A 25,813-nucleotide genomic window follows, 5' to 3' on the forward strand; every position below is an offset into this window, starting at 1 on the left:
TTCATTTTCCTCTTCCTCCTCCTCCTCCTCTTCCAACACTTCGTCTTTGAATTTGTCCTCGTTGTTGTCCCCTGCCTCTCCCTCCTACTCCTCTTGCTCTCTGTCCATTGTTGGCATCCATTGTTCAAAACAGGTAATCTGACCTTTGACCTATTTATAGGCCTATACTACAGTAAAGCAGTGATTGGTTAGTGATCAGTTAAGCAATTAGTGTTTGCACATGTGAAGAGTGTGTGTGTGACCTGGTGAATAAGTGTAGCATTTTGAATGGTTGTGTTTGGAAAAGGAAAGCAAGTCACTTCCTGTTAGATTTTTGTGTTTTAGGTAGAGAATTGTGTGTAGTGTTTTGAAAAAAGTGTTTTATGCAATTGACAACTGAGTCAAAGGCTGAGAAATAGCTTATGGTTTTGGAGATTTGGTGTGTAGTTTTGCACTTTGAGTGAGAGGTTTCAAAAATCGTGTGACATGAAAAGATTTTGTGTGTAAGCAGTCGGAAAAAACTGTAACACTCCACAAAGCCTGTCTTTATGTTGGGTTGCGTTCAGCAGGGCATACTGTAGTGAAAAGTTTTAAATAGCTTTGAAACAGATAATGAAAATGAGTGTCTTACTGGATAAGTCCAGGTAGTCCCTCACTGTTTCAGTAAGTTTTCTTCTGTTTGGTGCCTAATGAACATGACCCTGGTTTGAGGCACACAGACCCACACATGTAGGTAAAGGTAAGAGTTTTTAATACTATGTAAAATACTGAAGTAGTTGAAGTACTTATTTACACTTTGGGCTTTGACTTGTTGATTGGTAGAATGTGATACTTTGACTAATATAGTAATACTATACACAGGTTTATGTTGGCATGTTATAAGAACCGGACATAATGTTTTCTGCACCTCACAGGAATCACCAATCACAGCATACGGTCACAGTGGCAAACTTTTCTTGGCTGTCCTTCAGTCCAAATGGTTTATGACCAACTATGCACTCCACCCCGTCCATATCACCAAATTTACCTGTCCATCCCTGTATGACATTTGGTGGGACGTAATGCTGCTGCATTTTGAGTCCAAAATGGATGCTGCTTCACCGAAAATAAGGTCTCTGTTGTACAGTAACTCTACCTCCGTGTAAATGTGTGTTAAAACCATTCCAGGTGCCAGAATGGCCAACGATGTGGCGTAGCTGAACATTGCAGTTTCAATGGCCAGTCCATTCCCATTAATGACATATTTGGTGGCGATTCCACACTCAAGTTCAGCGCTGGAGGGCACGAGAAGCGAATTTCGTTCCGGCGCCTATGGAACCATCCTAATTTTTCCTCCGTGTTTTTCCTTAATTGCTTTTGAAGAGAGGGCTGCTCAGACAATAGTCTCTTTGGATGGCCGTTTTTCGCGTGACGGACCTCTTAAAGAGGGCGGAGCAAACTGTTCACCATGTGACCTGGGGAGGAGAAGGACCACCCTCTGATTGGTCTGCCGCCATTCGTTGTACAGCCGACAGTGATACCTGAGCGACACCTGTGGTAGAGAGAGGTCAAATCAGGTTAAGATAGTGTAGATACTGTGCCCACTACTGTAATGCATTAAGCCCAAACAAGTGGAATAGGAAGATGTTGCCCCTAGACCAGAGATGGGCAGCTGGCGGGCCACATTTTGAAGGCCCTCTGATCAATACATAAAAAAATAAAAATTACAAAATCGCAGTCTGTCTCAACTTACTGTTGCAAGTTAGAATAGTAGAATACACAAGGTGACATTTTGAAATTTGGTTGTGCATCAGCAGTTTTTCTCTTATGTCAGTCACTGATAGTCACTCAATTAGCCAATGTCAGCTAACTTTTTTCAGATTGGTAAATTAGTCTAGTGGCCAGCTATCTGGGGGGTACACAGACCCACAAGCAACTGCAGCCTCTCATGATGAGTTCAGATTTTTTGTGATCCTCACCCCCATCAATGTTGCCCATCCCTGTCCTAGACGCTGGTCTGAGGTTGGTTTTGTGTTGAGTAATGTCTAGAATTGGGACAGGGTAAGCTGATCCTAGATCTGTGCCTAAGGGCAACTTTTTACCCTTAGCAACCCAAGTAGCTGACTAAAAGTGCTAAGTTCCCAGGGTAGCATTCCTATTTCCTGCATAGCACCCTGAAAAGAGGATCCTACAGGATACACAACAGGAATGGAGGATCCAGAGAGTCAACTACTGTTTATACTTGGTTTATTTTTCATTACCAGTCAAACGGTTTTTATATGTGTCCTCTTATGATATATTTGTGAATGAGATGTATTTGTGCAAGGGTTTTGCTTCACAGACACATCAAGTGAAAACGGGAACGAATTTGCCCAATATGCACAAGAAATGCCCAAATTCAGGCTGACCTCTGAGATTTACTGGCTCCCACCCTCCCTCCCCCCTACTCACCAGGGTCCAGAAGAGGTAGATGGTGAAGAGGGCCACGGTGAGAGTGATGAGGCCCACGGCCTCCAGGCGGCTGGAAAAGTGCAGATGGTCCACGGCCCCCCGCAGACACAGCCACCCGGAGATTGTGGCCAGAGGCGTGATGAGCAGGAAGCACACCATGTCGCCGAACAGCGTCCGCTTTTCCTGGCGCAGGCCCGGGTTACGCACCCACTAGAGAGGGAGAGAGGAGAGAAAATGTCACATTTTTGCTAACAACCGAAACATCCATTCATGGGCGAGTCAGTGCCACATTTCCATTTGTGCCGAAATCAAAATGAAATAAAGTTCAGCAGGCTATGGTGTGAAATACGCTTGTTGAAGCTGTTTGGCTGATGTGGCCGGATGTCCGGTAGCTAGCAACGATTCCCCCTGACTCGTTTCAGCTCGTTGTATCTTGTTATTGATACCATGTTTGTTTTGAAGGATAAGGTTAATAAGGCAAAAACGTGCTAGCTAGCTAACCAACAACTGAAAATGTTTTTGAAAGACAAGTGCTCATTGTGCAAACGTATTTATATTTTCAATAAATATTTAGAGAGTAAATATAGTTTACATGTTGTCAACAGTCTAAGTCAACCCTGTCTGTTTTGCCCCATAGTTGCGCACGGGTCGGTTTTGTTGCTAAACAACCATCCCGTCTATTGTAGTACTTATCGTTAATGTCGTCTTTGTTGTCCTTATCAATGCACAAGCACCTTTTTTCCCACTCCTATCGATACAATTATTGTATTAAGTCATACACAAGTTTTACTGTGCGTAAAGTTTCAAATGCATTCTGTAATTACTAAATGTGTAATGTGATGGGTATTTTAACATAGCTATTTTTTAACACAAAAACATTGTCTTTCTCAAATAAAGGGGATGATGATGCAATCTTTGCGAGAGAGAGGGAATCTGATTTCATTCTTCCTCAGCTCCCGACTCTCACTTCATTCAGTATAAATGGAGTTAGCCTGCCCAGGAGCAGGTTAGTTCTGAAGGATTCATTGCCATAGAAATGTACCTGGTTAAAAGGTGAGCCACTTTCGTGGTACCGGTTATCCCGTACCGGTTATCCCGAGTTTAACTCAGTTGACCAAAGTTACCTCTCTAATTCCTCAAACCAGGTATGTACTGTAGTAGAGGGCTCTGGTAACCACCCTTGGGTTTTCGAGGTCTTGTTACAGTAAATTCTAGATTTGCTCAGCTAACACCATTATATTGTTTTATGTTCTTCCAGCTAACAGGAACTGGAGGTGCAGTGTATTGCTATCATGCAACAGAAAATTGCTAACTGAGTTTGATAGCAATATGTTAGGAGATAGGAGAGTATAACTGGATTACTCTAAAACAGGATGCCGGCCGGGTCTGCTGGGACTGGGTTAGGTTGGGCTAGAGCCAATCAAATGATCACCCAACCAGCTATGTTGCTTGTTTGATGCCTTGCTGATTTAGCTATGACATTTGATCACTTATGGTCTGCATACTGCCTCTATTCCAAAGCCACATGCGCTTGGATACACAGCTAGCTTGGATTGCTAACTACCCAACAATATTTTTGGTTTCAGTATATTAAAGATGCACTCCAGGATCACAACAAATTGGTAACATATAGTAAATAATAATATGCCATTTAGCAGACGCTTTTATCCAAAGCGACTTACAGTCATGCGTGCATACATTTTTATTTTTATTTTTTTGTGTATGGGTGGTCCCGGGGATCGAACCCACTACCTTGGCGTTACAAGCGCCGTGCTCTACCAGCTGAGCTACAGAGGACCACAATCACATTTGTATGATTTTCAGGATGTAACACATCATAAGAAATGGATAACATATTGCACCATTTTATGACATTTGGCTTGTGAGCATCACTTTCAAAACTATTGGATGAAATTATACAAAAGTTAGAGAGTGCATCTTTAATTAGAGACTATTCTTAAAATATTTGGAAAGTAGACTTCTCCTGAACATAACGAGAACTTCAATCGCAAACCAACCCACACTATCTGTGGTTTCTCAATATTAAAAGTCCTTGGCTCCAAGAATAAATAAATACAATCCTGGTGCATCCTCAAAACCCCATGCAACAGAGCTCTGCTTATGATCCAGATGATGAGGCACGATATATTGATTAGATATTATATTCATATTTATGAGGAATCAGACCTGGGTTCAAATACGATTTGAAATCTTTTCAGTTACTTCAGCTGTGCTTGATTGAGTTCACCTAGCACAGTGGAACCAATAGAACAGTCCCAAAATGGCAAATCCCACCAATCCGGCACACCAGACAGGCTTAAGCAAACGGTCAATGTATTGGAACGTTTCTGAATAGTAGTTGAACCCGGGTCTGATGAGAAACGCTACCAGCGAGTCAACCTGCATGGTATGGGTGTAATTACCACCAAACAACCACTTCGCACCACCACTGTCCAATTATATATTATATATGGAGGCAGTGTCCTGACGCACAAAGAATGGAGGAGATGCTAGGGGGTAATAACGTGTTAGCTAGAGGTTATTGTGGAGACGAGGACACTAACACAATCACACACATAGGAACACACATTATTACTGTGGTCGAATTCATTCCACAAAAAATGGGGAAATGAGGGGTAAGAGAAATACAATTGATATTAGCGGTGAGGTTACTTATTACCACAAGAACCGAAACTCATTTGGAGTTCATAATTAATTCACTTGCAGTATTAATTTACAGAGTACAGATGACTAGATGTTTTTGCTGTGTTGACAATTATTTAGCAATTTAAGACCTTTCGGGAAACTCACCCCAGAAAGACATGCACTTTTAACTGTTACATTGCTAATAAGACACACAGAGTCACACTAGTGTTCCACTGATGATAAAACCCACAGTAACATGGAGGACTGGTTGACTACGTCACACTAGTGTTACACTGATGATAAAACCCACAGTAACATGGAGGATTGGTTGACTACGTGTGTAAGTGGTGAGACTATAGAGGAAGTGGAGTGTGAGAAGTGTCATGGAATGTTTACCAGAAGCCCAAAGTGTCTTCAACCCCCTTCACTTCACATTCCATCTGTGCATATAGACCAAACTTTACACACACACACACACACACACACACACACACACACACACACACACACACACACCACAGCTTATAACTACAAATGACAGATTCACTAAAGATAGCAAGAGCCCAACAAAATCCTTTGGCATGTTGTTTTGATGTAACATGAAGAGCAGGACTGGTTTTAAGACCAGCGCGGACAAACATACAGTGAGGGAAAAAAGTATTTGATCCCCTGCTGATTTTGTACGTTTGCCCACTGACAAAGAAATTATCAGTCTATAATTTTAATGGTAGGTTTATTTGAACAGTGAGAGACAGAATAACAACAAAAAAATCCAGAAAAATGCATGTCAAAAATGTTATAAATTGATTTGCATTTTAATGAGGGAAATAAGTATTTGACCCCCTCTCAATCAGAAAGATTTCTGGCTCCCAGGTGTCTTTTATACAGGTAACGAGCTGAGATTGGGAGCACACTCTTAAAGGGAGTGCTCCTAATCTCAGCTTGTTACCTGTATAAAAGACACCTGTCCACAGAAGCAATCAATCAATCAGATTCCAAACTCTCCACCATGGCCAAGACCAAAGAGCTCTCCAAGTATGTCAGGGACAAGATTATAGACCTACACAAGGCTGGAATGGGCTACAAGACCATCGCCAAGCAGCTTGGTGAGAAGGTGACAACAGTTGGTGCGAATATTCGCAAATGGAAGAAACACAAAAGAACTGTCATTCTCCCTCGGCCTGGGGCTCCATGCAAGATCTCACCTCGTGGAGTTGCAATGATCATGAGAATGGTGAGGAATCAGCCCAGAACTACACGGGAGGATCTTGTCAATGATCTCAAGGCAGCTGGGACCATAGTCACCAAGAAAACAATTGGTAACACACTACGCCGTGAAGGACTGAAATCTTGCAGCGCTCGCAAGGTCCCCCTGCTCAAGAAAGCACATATACAGGCCCGTCTGAAGTTTGCCAATGAACATCTGAATGATTCAGAGGAGAACTGGGTGAAAGTGTTGTGGTCAGATGAGACCAAAATCGAGCTCTTTGGCATCAACTCAACTCGCCGTGTTTGGAGGAGGAGGAATGCTGCCTATGACCCCAAGAACACCATCCCAACATAAAACATGGAGGTGGAAACATTATGCTTTGGGGGTGTTTTTCTGCTAAGGGGACAGGACAACTTCACCGCATCAAAGGGACGATGGACGGGGCATGTACTGTCAAATCTTGGGTGAGAACCTCCTTCCCTCAGCCAGGGCATTGAAAATGGGTTGTGGATGGGTATTCCAGCATGACAATGACCCAAAACACATGGCCAAGGCAACAAAGGAGTGACTCAAGAAGAAGCATATTAAGGTCCTGGAGTGGCCTAGCCAGTCTCCAGACCTTAATCCCATAGAAAATCTGTGGAGGGAGCTGAAGGTTTGAGTTGCCAAACGTCAGCCTCGAAACCTTAATGACTTGGAGAAGATCTGCAAAGAGGAGTGGGACAAAATCCCTCCTGAGATGTGTGCAAACCTGGTGGCCAACTACAAGAAATGTCTGACCTCTGTGATTGCCAACAAGGGTTTTACCACCAAGTACTAAGTCATGTTTTGCAGAGGGGTCAAATACTTATTTCCCTCATTGAAATGCAAATCAATTCATAACATTTTTGACAGGCGTTTTTCTGGATTTATTTGTTGTTATTCTGTCACTCACTGTTCAAATAAACCTACCATTAAAATTATAGACTGATCATGTCTTTGTCAGTGGGCAAACGTACAAAATCAGCAGGGGATCAAATACTTTTTTCCCTCACTGTATGTGTTTGTTGGGATTATGTGGACAGATTGGGCGAGAAGGGCCATGCACAGAATGAAGGGCCATGCACAGTATGAAGGGCCATGCATAGTATGATGGGCCATGCACAGTATTGCATTTACATTTGAGTCATTTAGCAGACGCTCTTATCCAGAGCGACTTACAGTTAGTGAGTGCATACATTTTCATTTTCATACTGGCCCCCCGTGGGAAACGAACCCTCAACCCTGGCATTGCAATTGCCATGCTCTACCAACTGAGCTACAGGGGACAGTATGAAGGGCCATGCACAGTATGAAGGGCTATGCACAGTATGATGGGCCATGCACAGTATGAAGGGCCATGCACAGTATGAAGGGCTATGCACAGTATGAAGGGCCATGCACAGTATGAAGGGCTATGCACAGTATGAAGGGCTATGCACAGTATGAAGGGCTATGCACAGTATGATGGGCCATGCACAGTATGAAGGGCCATGCACAGTATGATGGGCCATGCACAGTATATGTGAGGTGGTATGTATAGTATGGGTAGCATGTCAGTATGACAATGGTCTTTCTACATGCTGTGTTTTGTGTGTGTGTGCATGTGTGTACTTATGCTTCTGTATACTGTACCTCCATCATTGGCCGGTTCTTCCTCTGTACAGTGAACTGGTAGTGGCAGAGCTCACAAGCGCTGGTGCCGGAGGCAGAAAGCCAGTGCTCCAGGCAGCTCCGGTGGATGGTACCCAGGGTCCCTGCACACTCACAGGGGGAGAGCAGCTCCTCCTGACCCCCTCCGTCATGACAGATCCGACACATGGGCCGCTCAGGCAGAGAGCTTCAGCGATATAGAACGAGGTGAGAAAAAAATAGAGAGAGAAATGGAGAGGTGAGAAAAAGAGGAACAGGAAGACATTTTAGATACGCTGATGTTTTCTGTTCCCCTTGAAGCTTGGGGCCGCAGGTGGAAAAATCTGCCGTTCTGCCCTTGAGCAAGGAAGTTAACCCCCACAACAACTGCTCCCTGTGCGCCGATGACGTGGACGTCGGTTAAGGCAGCCCCCTGCACCTCTCTGATTTAGAGGGTTTGGGTTAAATGCGGAAGACACATCTGAATGCATTCAGTTGTGCAACTGACTAAGGATCCTCCTTCCCCCTTTCTGAGAACAACAACAACTGACTAGGGATCCTTCTTCCGCCTTTCTGAGAACAATAACAACTGACTAGGGATCCTCCTTCCCCCTTTCTGAGAACAATAACAACTGACTAAGGATCCTCCTTCCCCCTTTCTGAGAACAATAACAACTGACTAGGGATCCTCCTTCCCCCTTTCTGAGAACAATAACAACTGACTAGGGATCCTCCTTCCCCCTTTCTGAGAACAATAACAACTGACTAGGGATCCTTCTTCCCCCTTCCTGAGAACAATAACAACTGACTAGGGATCCTTCTTCCCCCTTTCTGAGAACAATAACAACTGACTAGGGATCCTTCTTCCCCCTTTCTGAGAACAATAACAACTGACTAGGGATCCTTCTTCCCCCTTTCTGAGAACAATAACAACTGACTAGGGATCCTCCTTCCCCCTTTCTGAGAACAATAACAACTGACTAGGGATCCTCCTTCCCCCTTTCTGAGAACAATAACAACTGACTAGGGATCCTCCTTCCCCCTTTCTGAGAACAATAACAACTGACTAGGGATCCTCCTTCCCCCTTTCTGAGAACAATAACAACTGACTAGGGATCCTCCTTCCCCCTTTCTGAGAACAATAACAACTAAAATAGGAGCTCACAATTCACTGACTAGAGGTTTTCAAAAATATCAGGTCGATATTTCAGTGGATAGAAAACTAGCTGGTAAAATAACAAAACCCTGGGAGGGTGTTGGTGTAATTTGACGCTGTCAGCAGAGTTGGCTGTCACACATTGTTAGAATACCCTGTCTATTCTGTCTGTGTACTGAACATGCATTCATACAGTACATCTCTTAGATTACAGACTCAAATCAAACATTTTCTGGATTAAAACAACATATGCAATGAGGATTGTATTACTTAAATGTACTATATGGACTGTAACCTATGATTCTATGATTCACCAATCTCCTATATGGCATCTAATCCTCTAATCTGGATGATGATTATGTCGGGTTGTTGATCGCCTTGATTTCATCAGGAAACTAAGCCAATGTCTTTGACGGAATGAATGAGCCCCTCACTCAACAAATCACCCCCTTGAACATAAACACTGGTCGCTGCCTATAACTAACACAACAGAATGAACATCATCTTGTCAGACAAAATAATGAATAAGAAGATTTTGCTAGAGAAAAACAACTTTAGAGTCGTCGTCAGTTTAAAGTGTAATAAAAGCCTTTAAACCTAATCTGGTAATAGTTTTTCATGTTGATCATCAACAGAACAAACATGACAACAATTACTTTATATTAGACATATACGACAAAAAGGCATATTTATAACCTGGTCCCAGATCTGTTTGTGTTGTCTTGCCAATGACCAGTCATAGAGTTGGAAAGACGGTACAAGTAGACCTGAGACCAGGCTAGCACATACCTATTTCCTTCAATCAGTATTTATTAAATAATACATTGTATGTTGTAGCTGCCATGGCAATTTAGTCTGTAATAGGTATTCTGTAATAGGTAGCAAATGAATTTGATCCCAATTCTATAATGTATGCTAACAGCTCTATGCCAATCTATGCTAGCTACCTCTTTGCTACTATGCTATCTATCTCTAAGCCACTCTATGCTAGCTAGCTCTATGCCACAGGCTGATTATAAAGCAGGCTTTGGGGGGGCTAACAGTTGTGACCCAGTCTGCATGACTGCAGCTGTTGCCGCTAAAACCCCATTTTGTCTCCCATAGGAGTGTGTGTGTGTGTGTGTGACAAAGAGTCCCGTCAGGCGTACATGCTAATCAAGGTGCTACATTTAGACTTTGCACTATCCGGCAAGAACAGCACATCTGTTTTGTTTCAAATGTACAGACATTTACCCCATAGGGCCAGATAGTGTGATTGGTATGTAAGTTATGTAGCTGTCTGAAGCCCAAGTTACTCATCTATATGATCTATATGGTCCTCTTTCAACTGTGTACAGAGAACAATAGAGCCATCCCAGACAGATAGAGGGGGAAATCCTTTTGAGAGGCACTTGATTTGTTACCATTCAGAAATTGTGTTTGGTCGTATTTGGGTATATATTTAAAACTAGCTTCCTCAAAATAAAAATAAAAGAGTATTTTAGGTTCACTTTACCTCTGACCCCCACCACCCCCTCCCCTCCACACTCGTCCAAAACTCTATTCCATCCATGTTTGGCAGGTCCATACCTTTGTTTGGCGTACGCTCCCGCGACAGGTGACAGCAGCTGCCCATCCTTGGCAGACATTTGCATGTAGTACTGTGGCTCTCCATTGGCAGGACTGCTCTGCTCTTCCATTGCTTTTCCTGGGAGGTCAGGCTCTGTCGGGCAGTCCAGGCTACCCATTGGATCAAAGTCCCTGTCACTCAAGCAGCTCCCCGTGTGGGCAGAGTTAGAATGCTGCGGCAGCACCTCCGGCAACAGAGTGCAGCGACTGGTCGTCATGGCAGCAGACGGTTATCACTCATTGGCGTCTGGCTTGGTTACTAAGCATCATCTGTCTGGAGTAGAGGAGGGGAGAAGAGAGGAGGGGAGGGGAGAGGTACAGGGATATTGACAAGGGTTTCAAGCATCTTAAAGTGTGTGTTGATGCGTCAATGGGATAGAATACAGTATCTTCTTTTGGTGTGAAATCCTGAAGGTCAGACTCAATGCTTTGAATCTGCTGCTGTTAAATAGGTCTATCTGCCTCTGTTGAATAGGTCTATCTGCCTCTGTTAAATAGGTATATCTGCCTCTGTTAAATAGGCCTATCTGCCTCTGTTAAATAGGTCTATCTGCCTCTGTTAAATAGGCCTATCTGCCTCTGTTAAATAGGCCTATCTGCCTCTGTTAAATAGGCCTATCTGCCTCTGTTAAATAGGCCTATCTGCCTCTGTTGAATAGGTCTATCTGCCTCTGTTGAATAGGTCTATCTGCCTCTGTTGAATAGGTCTATCTGCCTCTGTTAAATAGGTCTATCTGCCTCTGTTAAATAGCCTATCTGCCTCTGTTGAATAGGTCTATCTGCCTCTGTTGAATAGGTCTATCTGCCTCTGTTAAATAGCCTATCTGCCTCTGTTAAATAGCCTATCTGCCTCTGTTGAATAGGTCTATCTGCCTCTGTTAAATAGCCTATCTGCCTCTGTTAAATAGGCCTATCTGCCTCTGTTAAATAGGCCTATCTGCCTCTGTTAAATAGGTCTATCTGCCTCTGTTGAATAGCCTATCTGCCTCTGTTGAATAGGTCTATCTGCCTCTGTTAAATAGCCTATCTGCCTCTGTTAAATAGGTCTATCTGCCTCTGTTAAATAGGCCTATCTGCCTCTGTTGAATAGGTCTATCTGCCTCTGTTGAATAGGTCTATCTGCCTCTGTTGAATAGGTCTATCTGCCTCTGTTAAATAGGTCTACCTGCCTCTGTTAAATAGGCCTATCTGCCTCTGTTGAATAGGTCTATCTGCCTCTGTTGAATAGGTCTATCTGCCTCTGTTGAATAGGTCTATCTGCCTCTGTTAAATAGGTCTATCTGCCTCTGTTAAATAGCCTATCTGCCTCTGTTGAATAGGTCTATCTGCCTCTGTTGAATAGGTCTATCTGCCTCTGTTAAATAGCATATCTGCCTCTGTTGAATAGGTCTATCTGCCTCTGTTGAATAGGTCTATCTGCCTCTGTTAAATAGGTATATCTGCCTCTGTTAAATAGCTTATCTGCCTCTGTTAAATTCTGTATTTTGTGGTGTAGAAATTACAAAGATATAAAGTTAGGTGAACTTTACTGAGAACATTTTCAGTCAACTATAGTCCATAGTCAAGTAGAATCATTTCCATTTCCTGTGTAACATCAATATTGATACAGACATGACAGTCAATGTTTAACCTACTGTAATATGCAGAGCCTCCCTGCACGTTTCTGCTAGCATTATACTAAAGGTAATCTCTCTTGAGGTGCTGGAGATCTACATAGGTTATTAGTATAAAATCACTCTCAAATGATGAGGCTTTGCTAACCTGTATAGATTTCCTTGCTTCCCTGAGACAGAGGATAGATTAAAAACTATACATACGAATAACTCATGCTAGTCTGTACAACCTACGTTTCTTCACAGGAATTCAAATAATAATATCTCTGGTTTTGATTGAATGTATTTTATTTGACGGTTTGTCACTGTGATTGGTTGATATTAAGATTTGAAGTGATGTAACAAACAAAAACAAAAAGACCAGAGAAAAGGATCAAGGAAAAGAAAACCTTGACAGATCCCAAACATCTCACAATGCTTACTCGCTTAAAAATGTACAAATCCCTCTGTAGCTTGTGTTGATATTTACCACAAAACTGAACAGGCGAACAGACAGCGATCACATTCCAACTGCCACAGACTAAACACGTCTGTCTATTCAGTGTGCCGGCATTATCCATGTCCCAGTTCAGCTATTCCAGACCGCACCGAACGACTAGGGGAAGTGAAAACAGACAGAGGCTGGCTGCGACAACACAAGTAAACAATGCTGTCAACACAAAACTAATTTGCAGCAATGCGGCTGAGGTCATACGTCTGGTGTTCAGGTAAACATTCTGTCAACGCAGCAGATTGGAGGAAGGCCACACACACACACTGACAACAACACCCAGTGTTTCAGGCTAAAGATAGTGTGGTTGGTTGAGCAATGATTAAATATAATAACTCACCATATTTGTAGCTAACTAAGCATACAACGTAACCACACTAAACACATCCATATGAAAGTATGTCAATTAAACGACATTAAACAAGACACATTATAAACACAAGGATTTTAATTGTAAACATTTGAAGCTACCAAAGCATGCAACCGAACCCTATTGAAATGCATCCGTATGACAGCATAGCAATTAATCAACATTAAACAAGACACATAAATAACACAAGGGTTTTAATTGTAAACTAGCAGCAAACAATAAACAATGGCTTCTTTATATCCGTATACAGCTGAGACAGTAGAGCCCTTCAGCTGGTTTTCCCCGAGGGTTTCGCTAAAGATCTTTAGCGAAAACGTAATATTACTAGCCACATTGTTAACACGTCCACAGAGGACGTTCCTTTCAGATAATGATCTTTTGCCCCTGGAACTACGCACTATATTTCTGGCACTCCCTATTACAGTACAAGCAGATGTGAATGACATGCTATAGGATACAGATAGAGCTTTCAGGACTGTACATTCAACCATGCCAATGAACTCTTCCTGACTAGGCCCAGCGAGACAACAGGACAAGGACTTTTTCAATTCTTCACAATGCCCACTGGATTACACAACGCAACCGTTTGTGGGCGAGTGTAAAAATATAAATGACGGAGAAGTGGTAGGGACCAGACCTGGGTTCAAATACTATTTGAAATCTTTCAAATACTTTTGAGCGTTTGCTTTAGCCTGCCTGAAGTGTCAGGTGGGCGGGGTTTGCACTTTCTGGACTTTTCCATGGGTTCCATTGTGCTAGGCAAGCTCAATCAAGAACAGCTAAAGTATTTGAAATTATTTCGAATAGTATTTGGTACAGACATACGCCAGGGATTAGTAAAGGAAGGGAAAGACTAGAAGAACTGTCACCCGGTTTAGTTTCACATCGTGTTTGGATACAGAGGAAGTGGAGCCTCCCTAGCACTCTGTGGGTGGAGTGTTGCCTATTTGTTCAACTGTCATGAAAAATGTCAAACCACTTCCTGTTGCGTCATTCATGCAACATAGGCCTACTGTAGACCCTTATAGATGCTTTGAGTGGGTGTGGAGATACGATACAGTGGTTGTGAGATGTACTGTAAATATACATAAGTTGCAAACCTGCAACTAAGGTTGCAAATGCAGATCGCAAAACTACACACACACACACACACACACACACACACACACACACACGTTGAATGGTAACTTGATCCACCCCAGTCTGCCCCTCACTCTACCTTTGTGGGTAGTCATTTTCCAGGTCACTTGGGGTAGAGGACCAATGTGCTTTGAAAAGTTGTGGTTTGGCACTGGGTGACCTCACCTGTTGTTGTTGACCTCACACCGTTGAGGCATAGGAGAGACGCCACCCATGCCAGTGCGGACTACAGCTTCTCTCGTTACTGCCATAAACTACATTTTAAAGCCACGGTGCAGCAACAGAATGTGTCCCCCATGACAACCTGTGATCTCCAACCATGTCACAAGGTTGACCAATTGAGGCAAGAGCCTAGCTATGACCCTAGTAGGACACAGTAGTAGTCACTAGTCAGACCATCAAAACAGGATGCTGATGACATTAATCATTGTTGGTCGACTTTCAGGAACACTTTACTCATGGTACTTTCTACAGATTTGTCTTTCTTTGTAAATCAGTCACTCAATGAAAAACGATTTGACTCAAGTACCTGTGGTGGAGAAAAGGATGTAAACATATTCAGAGTCATGCTTTTGGGAAAGACCTTCAAAGTGCCAGAAAAAGCGGCTAACAAATTTACTCTCCTGTCTAACACCTGTATACCAGAATAAAGTTAGACAAGGACAGTGATATACAGTGAACATTAAGAACATCTGCACATGAGACTTGGTAAACAAGTGTGACGTTCTATAGATATTGTTAAGATAGGAAATCCTTTACTGTAAGTTGTGAATGATGATCCCATGTCGACATACTGTATGCTATATGTTTTGAAATACTGCAAATAACTACTCTGAGAGCTGTCGAGCATTGGGTGTGGACATCACAGTTTAAAATGAACTGACAAAGCTAAGCTAACTTCAAAATATTAGAGCATGCTAACTCGCTTAGTGCGATGACAGCTTTGAATCTGACTGGACTAAGTTTTCAAAAACAAGAGCATGAAATGCAATTCTGGTAAGTGAATAGGACCTAGTCACACAGTGAAAGCACTGTTCTGCCTAGATAAGCCTGGGGTGTCGTTGATAAGCGAGGTGGAGATTCCTCTGAATTCTTATTTATCCCTTACTGCCTAGACCCTCGCTCACTCGCTCACCTACTCTACTTAATCCTATGGATTCCCTACTGATTGACCAAACAATGCTGGAGACATTGGCTTTGTGCCAATATCCACACTAACACACAGACTAGCATTAGAATGCATGGCCAATACATTGGTTCATTCTAAGTAGTGTTCCAGTGTGGATACTGGGACATTGTCATAGGCTTATACATAGTGTGGATACTGGGACATTGTCATAGGCTTCTTCAGGACATTTCAATGTTACAGAATGTCGTAGAAATGTATCGTGTAGAACATACACGCCTCTCTGCCATCTAGAATAAAGAGCAATATTTCTGTTATTTACATTTACATTTGAGTCATTTAGCAGATGCTCTTATCCAGAGCGACTTACAGGAGCAATTAGGGTTAAGTGCCTTGCTCAAGGGCACATCGACAGATTTTTCACCTAGTCGGCTCGGGGATTAGAACCAGCGACCTTTCGGTTACTGGCACAACGCTCTTAACCACTAAGCTACCTGCCGTTATGTTTTTGATATGTTGCAGCCCACAGAATAAGCCACTCCAGGCCTGCACGTCACCCTGCAAAGAGGCCCAGAGTCTAGTGTGTTTTGAGGTCTTTCGGTTCATCGGCTATCCTCCCTATTCACTACAATATCTGGAGGCTCTGGAACAGTGAGATAAAGTGATAAACAAGGTTCCCAGTCAATCCTACTATGGCTGTAAATGCACAGTGTATCTATCTCTATCTCCCATTAGATGACTTGTCAGTATGTGTGTTACAGTGTGTGTGTTACAGTGTGTGTGTTACAGTGTGTGTGTTACACTGTGTGTTACAGTATATGTTACAGTATGTGTGTTACAGTGTGTGTGTTACAGTGTGTGTGTTACAGTGTGTGTGTTACAGTGTGTGTGTTACAGTGTGTGTTACAGTATATGTTACAGTATGTGTGTTACAGTGTGTGTGTTACAGTGTGTGTGTTACACTGTGTGTTACAGTATATGTTACAGTATGTGTGTTACAGTGTGTGTGTTACAGTGTGTGTGTTACAGTGTGTGTGTTACAGTGTGTGTTACAGTATATGTTACAGTATGTGTGTTACAGTGTGTGTGTTACAGTGTGTGTTACAGTAGATGTTACAGTGTGTGTGTTACAGTGTGTGTGTTACAGTGTGTGTGTTACAGTGTGTGTGTTACAGTGTGTGTGTTTCAGTGTGTGTGTTACAGTGTGTGTGTTACAGTGTGTGTGTTACAGTGTGTGTTACAGTAGATGTTACAGTGTGTGTGTTACAGTGTGTAAATTAGCTTTGGGCTGGCTCCAGTGGGCGAGAGTGGCATTCCAACAGATTGTGACCCAGCGCCATCATAATGCCAAGCTGTTCAGGGATGCCACTCCTGTCCTGCATTCAAGTCACAGCTGTGGCTCTGTGTGTGACAGTTGGCAGCCACCTGCTGCTGAAGCCGTCCGACCAGGCACATAACTCTCATCAGCGATTTACTCACGAGGTGTGGTCAAGCCTAGCCTGGTTAAACCAGACTGAACGCTATGGTCAGCAGTGTTTCACATCAGTCTGCTTCAACCAGGCTACATCAAGCCTTGATAAGGTGAAGTACTGAACAAGGGACGGAAATGTAAAGGAAGAATGTGGCTCATGGTCAAGTGTATAACGTTTTGTTAGGTGTAGATTGATTTTCACACTGTTTTGTCAAGGACCTTGGTCAGTCAAGTCCCTCAGTTGTAAGGTACAGTAGTCTAAGTGTATAAATTGTTATAGAGTTGGTGACAACCAATAACCAATACCTTCTAGTTAAATGTTACTTCTTCAGTGAAACAGTGTCTTATCTCCATATCAATTGAAAAAACATAATAGATGTCTATTGTTAATATTGTTTTTAGGTTTGACCAACAATAGTTAAAGTGCGTCATAACATTGTGGTATGCCTTTTATTGAGGAACCATTGTGCAAAGGCCTATTAACTCGTTTCCCATCTTTCAGAGGTCAAACTCTCTGCAGCAACAATGTATCGGCTATATTTCCCCATGTTTGGTCTTTCTAGTCGCTGATCCTTTTAAAAGATAAAGGGTAGAGAGGAAAGACTGTGCTTTTATCAAATCCATTAATCAAATTGTGACTCACAGTTATCGGATTAGCTTGATTTCTTCCAGCGAAATGTGGTGTAACTAGGAATTCTCAAGTTTGCCATCACGATGGATAAACAATGACTTCATTCCATGCAGATTTCCTCAGCCCTCCCCAAAACAAAACATTCAGTGGGCTACATGTGAATCAGCCCTCAAAAGAATCAGAGTATAGTATGACCCCAATCACACAGTTACAGTACTTGTGAATCAGCCCTCAACTGAAACAGTAAACTGTGTAGACTATAGGATAGCACGATAGCATTCCACACTAGCTAGCCATGCTGTTTGGCTTCAACTTGAGGTCTCTCCCCCTCTCGCATTCCCCGAGCCCTAGCACTGTGGGAAAGGGACCAGAGAGACTTAAAAATAGCTCCTTTGACAGACTGCTTTCCACCCCCCCGCTGACCACAGCCAGTAACCTCTAACCAGTCTTAATTCCATCCTTAAGGACGTAGAGTCGTAGACCCTCCTTCCCCTCCTCTTCCTTCCCTTCTCAGAGTCCTTTGGGACAAAGTGGGGTTCATTCAGACAGCTAGAGGAAGGGGCACTTAGGAAGTGGGTCAGTTTGGTGAGAACTCTGCAAAAGACTGCACTTCTGGGTTCTCATTATGCTAGTGTGGTCCTCGCCTAGGCTTGCATGACAGCATATATCATTCACCCCCACAATAGTTGTGGTGTCTTAAATCTTTCCAAATGTCTAATCTTTAAGACTAATTAGCTAATAATACTGTAGGTGAAAACTGCATTTAAACCTCTTTCTGGTTTTGGTAGCAAAAGGTTTAAAACAAGAACTGATATAGTGTACTGATGCCAGACAGTGTATTAAGGTGGTAGTAATTTTATAGACCTCATTTTTAAATGTGTTTATTCATTTCCACTCAGCCAAGTGAAACGCACCACAAAGGCTTTTCACCTTAGACCAAAAATAATTGTTTCAAAGACAGTGGACATGGATTGGCCAGTGCCAAACCACACACGAGAACTTCCAACTCTCTAATAGCCTGTTTGTGGTAAACACAATTTAGCTTTTAGTTTCACTCACACTTTTCAACAGACTGCCAGCAGACAAATTCATTTTCCAAATGTTTCTGCACACATGGTTAACATTTTTGCGTTTTCGAGCAATTAACTCACTTGTACTGAGAACATCCAATTCCAAATGCCTGTGAGCATGTCCTCCACTGACCCAAGGCCGGTACAATTATCTAGACTGTTCCCACACTTAAACAGCCTTTGGGTATTTAACTGCACTACAGCATTCCTCTTCAATAGTAGCTAGCTATTAACTAGCCTCAGTGTCTGACCAAAACATAGCTGCATGCTTTTCTGAGATAAAACCCCATAGTGCCTCGTTTATGGTTAATCTACGGCAATAAGGAAGTTAATGGATATAAATAGCCGATGTGGGACTGAGTACAAAGGGGCCCTGACTGTGTCTGCCAGGGACAGTGCCCACCCAGCTCTGGGTGTGCTGCCAACCGACCATTGTGGCATGGCAGGAAAAGGACTCCATGCTGCCTTATGCATGGCATGCTGCCCCTGGGGCACAAATCAGAGCAGAGGATTTCTGCCCTTTTGTTTTTCAGATGCCCTTTTAACTCCAACTTCTCCAAAGCAATCCCACATGAATAAATAGGCTACAGTATATCTCTTGGGTTATAGTGGGAAAGTCAATCGCTATAATCAGCCTTTCTCTGTCTGTAAAGAGTGAACATGACCATCAAATAGGGCATTTAGTACAGAACTGCTCAAAGTATGGCTTGAACTGTGACCTAGCTAACCTCCTAAAACAAAAATGGACATCCTATATCTTACCACAACATGAGCAAAACCACTGTGTAGGGCCAGTCCCTCTGTATCTAGAAAGGCATGGCTGCTGTGTAGTATCTGTATTTGTATTTATTATGGATCCCCATTAGTTCCTGCCAAGGCAGAAGCTACTCTTCCTGGGGTCCAGCAAAATTAAGGCAGTTATACAATTTAAAAAACATTACAATACATTCACAACAGATTTCACAACAGACTGTGTGCCCTCAGGCCCCTACTCTACTACCACATATCTACAGTACAAAAATCCATGTGTACGTGTGTGTATAGTGCGTATGTTATTGTGTGTGTGTGTATGCGTGTGTCTGTGCCTATGTTTGTGTTGCTTCACAGTCCCCGCTGTTCCATTAGGTGTATTTTTATCTGTTTTTAAATCTAATTTTACTGCTTGCATCAGTTAATTGATGTGGAATAGAGTTCCATGTAGTCATGGCTCTATGTAGTACTGTGCGCCTCCTATAGTCTGTTCTGGACTTGGGGACTGTGAAGAGACCTCTTGTGGCATGTCTTGTGGGGTATGCATGGGTGTCCGAGCTGTGTGCCAGCAGTTTAAACGGAGATCTCGGTACATTCAACATGTCAATACCTCTCACAAATACAAGTAGTGATGAAGTCAATCTCTCCTCCACTTTGAGCCAGGAGAGATTGACATGCATATTATTAATGTTAGCGCTCTGTGTACATCCAAGGGCCAGCCGTGCTGCCCTGTTCTGGGCCAATTGCAATTTTCCTAAATCCCTCTTTGTGGGACCTGACCACACGACTGAACAGTAGTCCAGGTGCGACAAAACTAGGGCCTGTAGGACCTGCCTTGTTGATAGTGCTGTTAAGAAGGTAGAGCAGCGCTTTATTATGGACAGACTTCTCCCCATCTTAGCTACTGTTGTATCAATATGTTTTGACCATGACAGTTTACAATCCAGGGTTACTCCAAGCAGTGTAGTCACCACAACTTGCTCAATTTCCACATTATTTATTAAAATATTTAGTTGAGGTTTAGGGTTTAGTGAATGATTTGTCCCAAATACAATGCTTTTAGTTTTTGAAATATTTAGGACTAACTTATTCCTTGCCACCCATTCTGAAACTAACTGCAGCTCTTTGTTAAGTATTGCAGTCATTTCAGTCGTTGAAGTAGCTGACGTGTATAGTGTTGAGTCATCCGCATACATAGACACACTTTACTCAAAGCCAGTCGCATGTCGTTAGTAAAGACTGAAAAAAGTAAGGGGCCTAGACAGCTGCCCTGGGGAATTCCTGATTCTACCTGGATTATGTTGGAGAGGCTTCCATTAAAGAACACCCTCTGTGTTCTGTTAGACAGGTAACACTTTATACACAATATAGCAGGGGGTGTAAAGCCATAACACATACATTTTTCCAGCAACAGACTATGATCGATAATGTCAAAAGCCGCACTGAAGTCTAACAAAACAGCCCCCACAATCTTTTTTATCATCAATTTCTCTCAGCCAATCATCAGTAATTTGTGTAAGTGCAGGGCTTGTTGAATGTCCTTCCCTATAAACATGCTGAAAGCCTGTTGTCAATTTGTTTACTGTAAAATAGCATTGTATCTGGTCAAACACACATTTTTCAAAAAGTTTACTAAGGGTTGGTAACAGGCTGATATGTTGGCTATTTGAGCCAGTAAAGGGGGCTTTACTATTCTTAGGTAGCGGAATGACTTTTGCTTCCCTCCAGGCCTCGGGGCACACACTTTCTAGTAGGCTTAAATTGAAAATATGGCAAATAGGAATGGCAATATCGTCCGCTATTATCCTCAGTAATTTTCCATCCAAGTCAGACCCCGGTGGCTTATCATTGTTGATAGAAAACAATAATTTTTTCACGTTTTCACACTCACTTTACGGAATTCAAAATTACAATGCTTGTCTTTCATAATTTGGTCAGATATACTTGGATGTGTAGTGTCAGTGTTTATTGCTGGCATGTCATGCCTAAGTTTGCTAATCTTGCCAATAAAAAAATAGTAGTTGGCTATATATGATAAATGAGCCATATGATTCAATGAATGATGGAGCTGAGTTGTCCTTTTTTCCCAAAATGTCATTTAAGGTGCTCCAAAGCTTTTTACTATCATTCTTTATGTCATTTATCTTTGTTTCATAGTGTAGTTTCTTCTTCTTCTTCTTTTTATTCAGTTGAGTCGCATGATTTCTCAATTTGCAATATGTTTGCCAATCGGTTGTGCAGCAAGACTTATTTGCCATTCCTTATTTGCCATCCCTCTCAACCATACATTTTTTCAATTTCAGTTGCAGGCACTGGTTACAATTTGAAGCTTTTTCTTGAGTGGGCAGCTTGATGAAAGCCAGTCAATATTTAAATCACCCAGAAAATATACCTTTTTGTTGATATCCCATACATTATCAAGCATTTCACACATGTTATCCAGATACTGACTGTTAGCACTTGGTGGTCTATAGCAAAGTCTGTGCTTTGTGCAATTAATAGAGGGCGTGAAACTGTTGTGGGTCTGAACAGACAAGGGGGAGGGGAAACCAACGGCGGACATGGATTCAGCCCGTAGGGGCTTGTGCCTTTAGCTCGGAGGGATTATCCCTGTCAATCAGAGGATATTACTGTATCACCACAGAATTACTTAAGGTAATAATAACTTGTATAGCGCGTCATTGTCCGGTTAATGTGAAACTCTGCAGGGGATTAGTTTGACAGTGAGCCAACTGTCAAGTAGTAGATCAAGTCTGAGATAAGCAACATCAACAACGACATGTCATAATTTGTTTACTCTTCTGGGCCAATCAGATGAGTGACGAGGAGTGACAAGCTATCCCATTGCTTAGCAACAAGCTCTTTGGCGAAATAGGGATTTTGAATGATCAGTTAAATCCGATGGAAATCTAGGGATACTACTTAACCAAAACCGCTGTACAGATTTTTTCCGGGGCAAAAAACAACAACAACATTGGCCTTGTGCTGGAACGGTGCCCGTTTAGATTGATTCAAATAACTACTACTGACTATCTATCTAACACACACACACACTCGTAAATTCAAACACACACTGAGAATATTATGTTGGTGCATCTGGGGAATATATCAAATTCTCCTCCCAATTCACATCAGTATTTTATCCCTCCATCTTACCAAGTACAGATGTACAGTAGCTATAACACACTAAGGAAACTGACACTTCAGAGAAACCTTGGGAGTGATTGTCCTCTGCACAGCCTCCACTTCAGACTGGTACTTTTCCCTTTTCATGATGGCTGACAGCCATCAAGAATTGGCACAATGCCTGCTACAACAGTGGATTCTGAGACCTGGTAGCCCCAGCACTGATCAATCGATATTTTCACAGTGCACACATTGTAGGACACTATAACACTATGCTGTCCTCCCACATACTGCACTGTAAATCTACTTTGATGCTCCCTGGGGATGTGTTCTGTGAGCAGGGTTGGTGTCAATGCCATTGCCATTCGGTCAATTCAGGAAGTTAATGGAACAAAGGAATATCAGTTAAGGAAAATTGGAATTTGAATTTTTGTTGACTTCCTGAATCCTGACCTCAACACTGTCTGTGAGTGACCCCTTGCCTCAATCTCTGCAAATTCTCTTTGACATCTTCTTTCCTCGTTGTTAGTATATAGTTTTCCAAACATAGGATATGCATATAATATGGGCCTTTATTTTACACCCCAGCCTATTGGAATCTGACTGTTCTCTGTTACATGACAACTTCTGTTGTTGTGATCCCCCAGGATGCTTTGCACCACTGTTGTCTATGAGGCTTAGGCAGACAATAGAATAGTATTAATCCCATCTAAAATATTCATAGCCACAATGATATCCATTCACCATGGGTTTCACACAAGTTCTAGTCCAACCTTTACTGTAATTCACATTTTAATCCAAATAATACACCACAGAGATCATTAGTAACGCTAAACTCTCCACATAGAGCACAGTGCAATGTGAGTATTGGTATTACACAGCCAAATGAGCATTTCACCAAAACCGTTCAAGCTATCTTTTATTCTATACTTTCCGGCAAGAGATTAAATTGGCCTCCACAATCAGATGTTCATAACCACAATTCATATTTACTCAGAAATACTGTATAAATGAACATATTTTCTGTGTGTTGTATGTTTGGGAGTATTGTGATGGCATGATATGCTGAACAACTGTAAACAAAGCACTGCCAAACAATACCTTTTTTAAAGGGCCAAAGCACACTCATGACACATCGCAGGGACTGGATTCCTTGAAGCAGCACCTTGCTGCAGACGTTTTCTGTGAAACATCATGAATATTCCACAGTCTAGTCCCCTTATGGCATGGACCAATAACCTAATTCCATATTGTTCGACCCTCTCAACATAATACATCACCTATCTATCGCGTGATAAATAACAAGATAGAGCACAGACATATGTGCATCTCTTAAATCCAGTAGAAACTCCAGTATTAGTTATGATATACAGGTAACTGCCAAAATAATGGAAACATTTGAGTAAATGAGGGATACAAAATAAATTGAAAGCAGGTGCTTCCACACAGGTGTGGTTCCTGAGTTAATTAAGCAATAACATACCATCATGGTTAGGGTCATGTATATAAATGCTGTGCAGACCATTATTTTAGCTACAATGGCTATGCCCCCATAGGATAATAATATGGAGCTACAAGCGTGTTACCAGCTGAGCTACAGAGGACCACAATGCCCCCATCCACAGGGCACGAGTGGTCACTGAATGGTTTTTATGATTATGAAAACCATATGCCATAGCCATCTCAGTCAAAAGATCTCAGCCCAATTGAACATTTATGGGAGATTCTGGAGTGGCGGCTGTGGGGCCTGAGACAGCACTTTCCACCACCATCAACAACAAAACATAAAATGATGGAATTTTTCGTGAAAGAATGGTGTCGCATCCCTCCAATAGAGTTCCAGACACTTGTAGACTCTATGTCAAGGTGCATTGAAGCGATTCTGGCTCGTGGTGGCCCAACGCCCTATTAAGACACTATGTTGGTGTTTCCTTTATTTTGGCAGTTACATGTAGCTAAATATGCATAATGTGCGTGCGCTCTGTGCACTCAATGCAACGAGTAATTGAAAAGGGTAATAAGACCGTTTTGCTGTAATAGGCACACTTTAAAAGAGTGTGTAAAAGTTTAAAATAATTTTCATTTATTATTTTCAATTTATAAAATATCATATTGACATGTTTTTCAGTCTGTATGGCATCCTTGGCTTGGCTGTCCAATTGAAGCCTACATGAGACAACAGTAAGGCAACAGCTGAACGCAATGACAACTGTACAAGAAATGCACTGACTAATTAACTAATGTTCTGGAGCAAATGTGCCCTCGGTCTCATGACAACTTTTTTGGATTATCACTGGCAAGTCCCAAAAAGAGAGCTGCTAAGAAGACTCAAAGACCAGATACCATTTTGAGAAAATGGTATGCATTGTAAATGTTAGATATATGAAAGTAGCCTCGCAATTATAGGACCACTTACAAAAACCACACGCTTCAAGGTGACTATTGACATTGTTCATAAAGACAAGTAATTACATACACATTACACGTATCCAACATGTTCTGTTGTCAAACAGTAAGATTGTAACACTGTAACTAACATTCGCTCTATGCGTTGTAAACCCCATTGCATTGTTTTGACAGCAGGGTGTGTGGGTGTATTAAACCAGACACAAAACGAAATGTTCATTTTGTCAACTCATGTGCCACACCTTACACCATTGTACTTACTAATATCTAAACTAGACATACCTTCATTGCGAGATCCCAAATCTTCAAATTATGATGATACACACTGCGACGCAGGATGATCAAATAATCGTTTGGTTTAATGTCAGTGATCCACGCCAACTTCCCGGGTCAGCTGGTGAGTCAAGCCGTCTAGCCAGTCAGACATACAATAACGATCTCCCCAATCCAATCAGATTATTACAGTAACAAAACTTGCCACCAATGGGAGTGTCCTCGCCGGCATGATGATCTCGGAAAAAAATAATTAAATAAATAAAAATAAATAAAGATGAACTCGGGTACCGTGGCGCGTCCTAGTGGTCTATCCAGGAACTTTCACTGTCAAATCAATTACCGGTAAGTAAGAGGGTTGTGTTATTGTTATTTTACATTTCTTGACAAAAGATAATTATCATCATAACCATGCATTCCAGTTAAGAAAATTATAGGCCTATATTTATTTCAGTTAAATAAAAATTAGCCTACATTTTATATAAACACATAATGAGTAGGCCTAACTGTATATTTAAAGCTGGAATGCTTAGTTGCTACTTTCATTTTTGGACATATCTAATAATGATATATATACCCATTGATTTTTTAAGAATATAACTTTTAAATGCCTCATGACCTTAGTTCAACTGTCATACCCCATCAGAACCCAAAATATAAGCTTGTGT

The 25,813-nt window shown here is 42.0% G+C and overlaps 1 protein-coding gene across 1 annotated transcript; it reads right to left on the reverse strand.

The window, feature by feature from the left end:
- Window positions 1-713: 713 nt before the first annotated feature.
- LOC121582000 (E3 ubiquitin-protein ligase MARCHF3) lies at window positions 714-25,788 on the reverse strand. Its single transcript, XM_041897486.2, has 5 exons — window positions 25,155-25,788; window positions 10,641-10,953; window positions 7,919-8,123; window positions 2,410-2,619; window positions 714-1,510 (listed from the first exon to the last, which is right to left on the reverse strand). The coding sequence occupies exons 2-5, from the start codon at window positions 10,895-10,897 to the stop codon at window positions 1,352-1,354; spliced, it is 831 nt and encodes a 276-aa protein (XP_041753420.1). The 5' UTR covers window positions 10,898-10,953; window positions 25,155-25,788; the 3' UTR covers window positions 714-1,351.
- Window positions 25,789-25,813: the final 25 nt, after the last annotated feature.

Source organism: Coregonus clupeaformis, unplaced genomic scaffold (genome assembly GCF_020615455.1).
Source record: "Coregonus clupeaformis isolate EN_2021a unplaced genomic scaffold, ASM2061545v1 scaf1882, whole genome shotgun sequence".
In the NCBI taxonomy this organism is placed as follows: domain Eukaryota; kingdom Metazoa; phylum Chordata; class Actinopteri; order Salmoniformes; family Salmonidae; genus Coregonus; species Coregonus clupeaformis.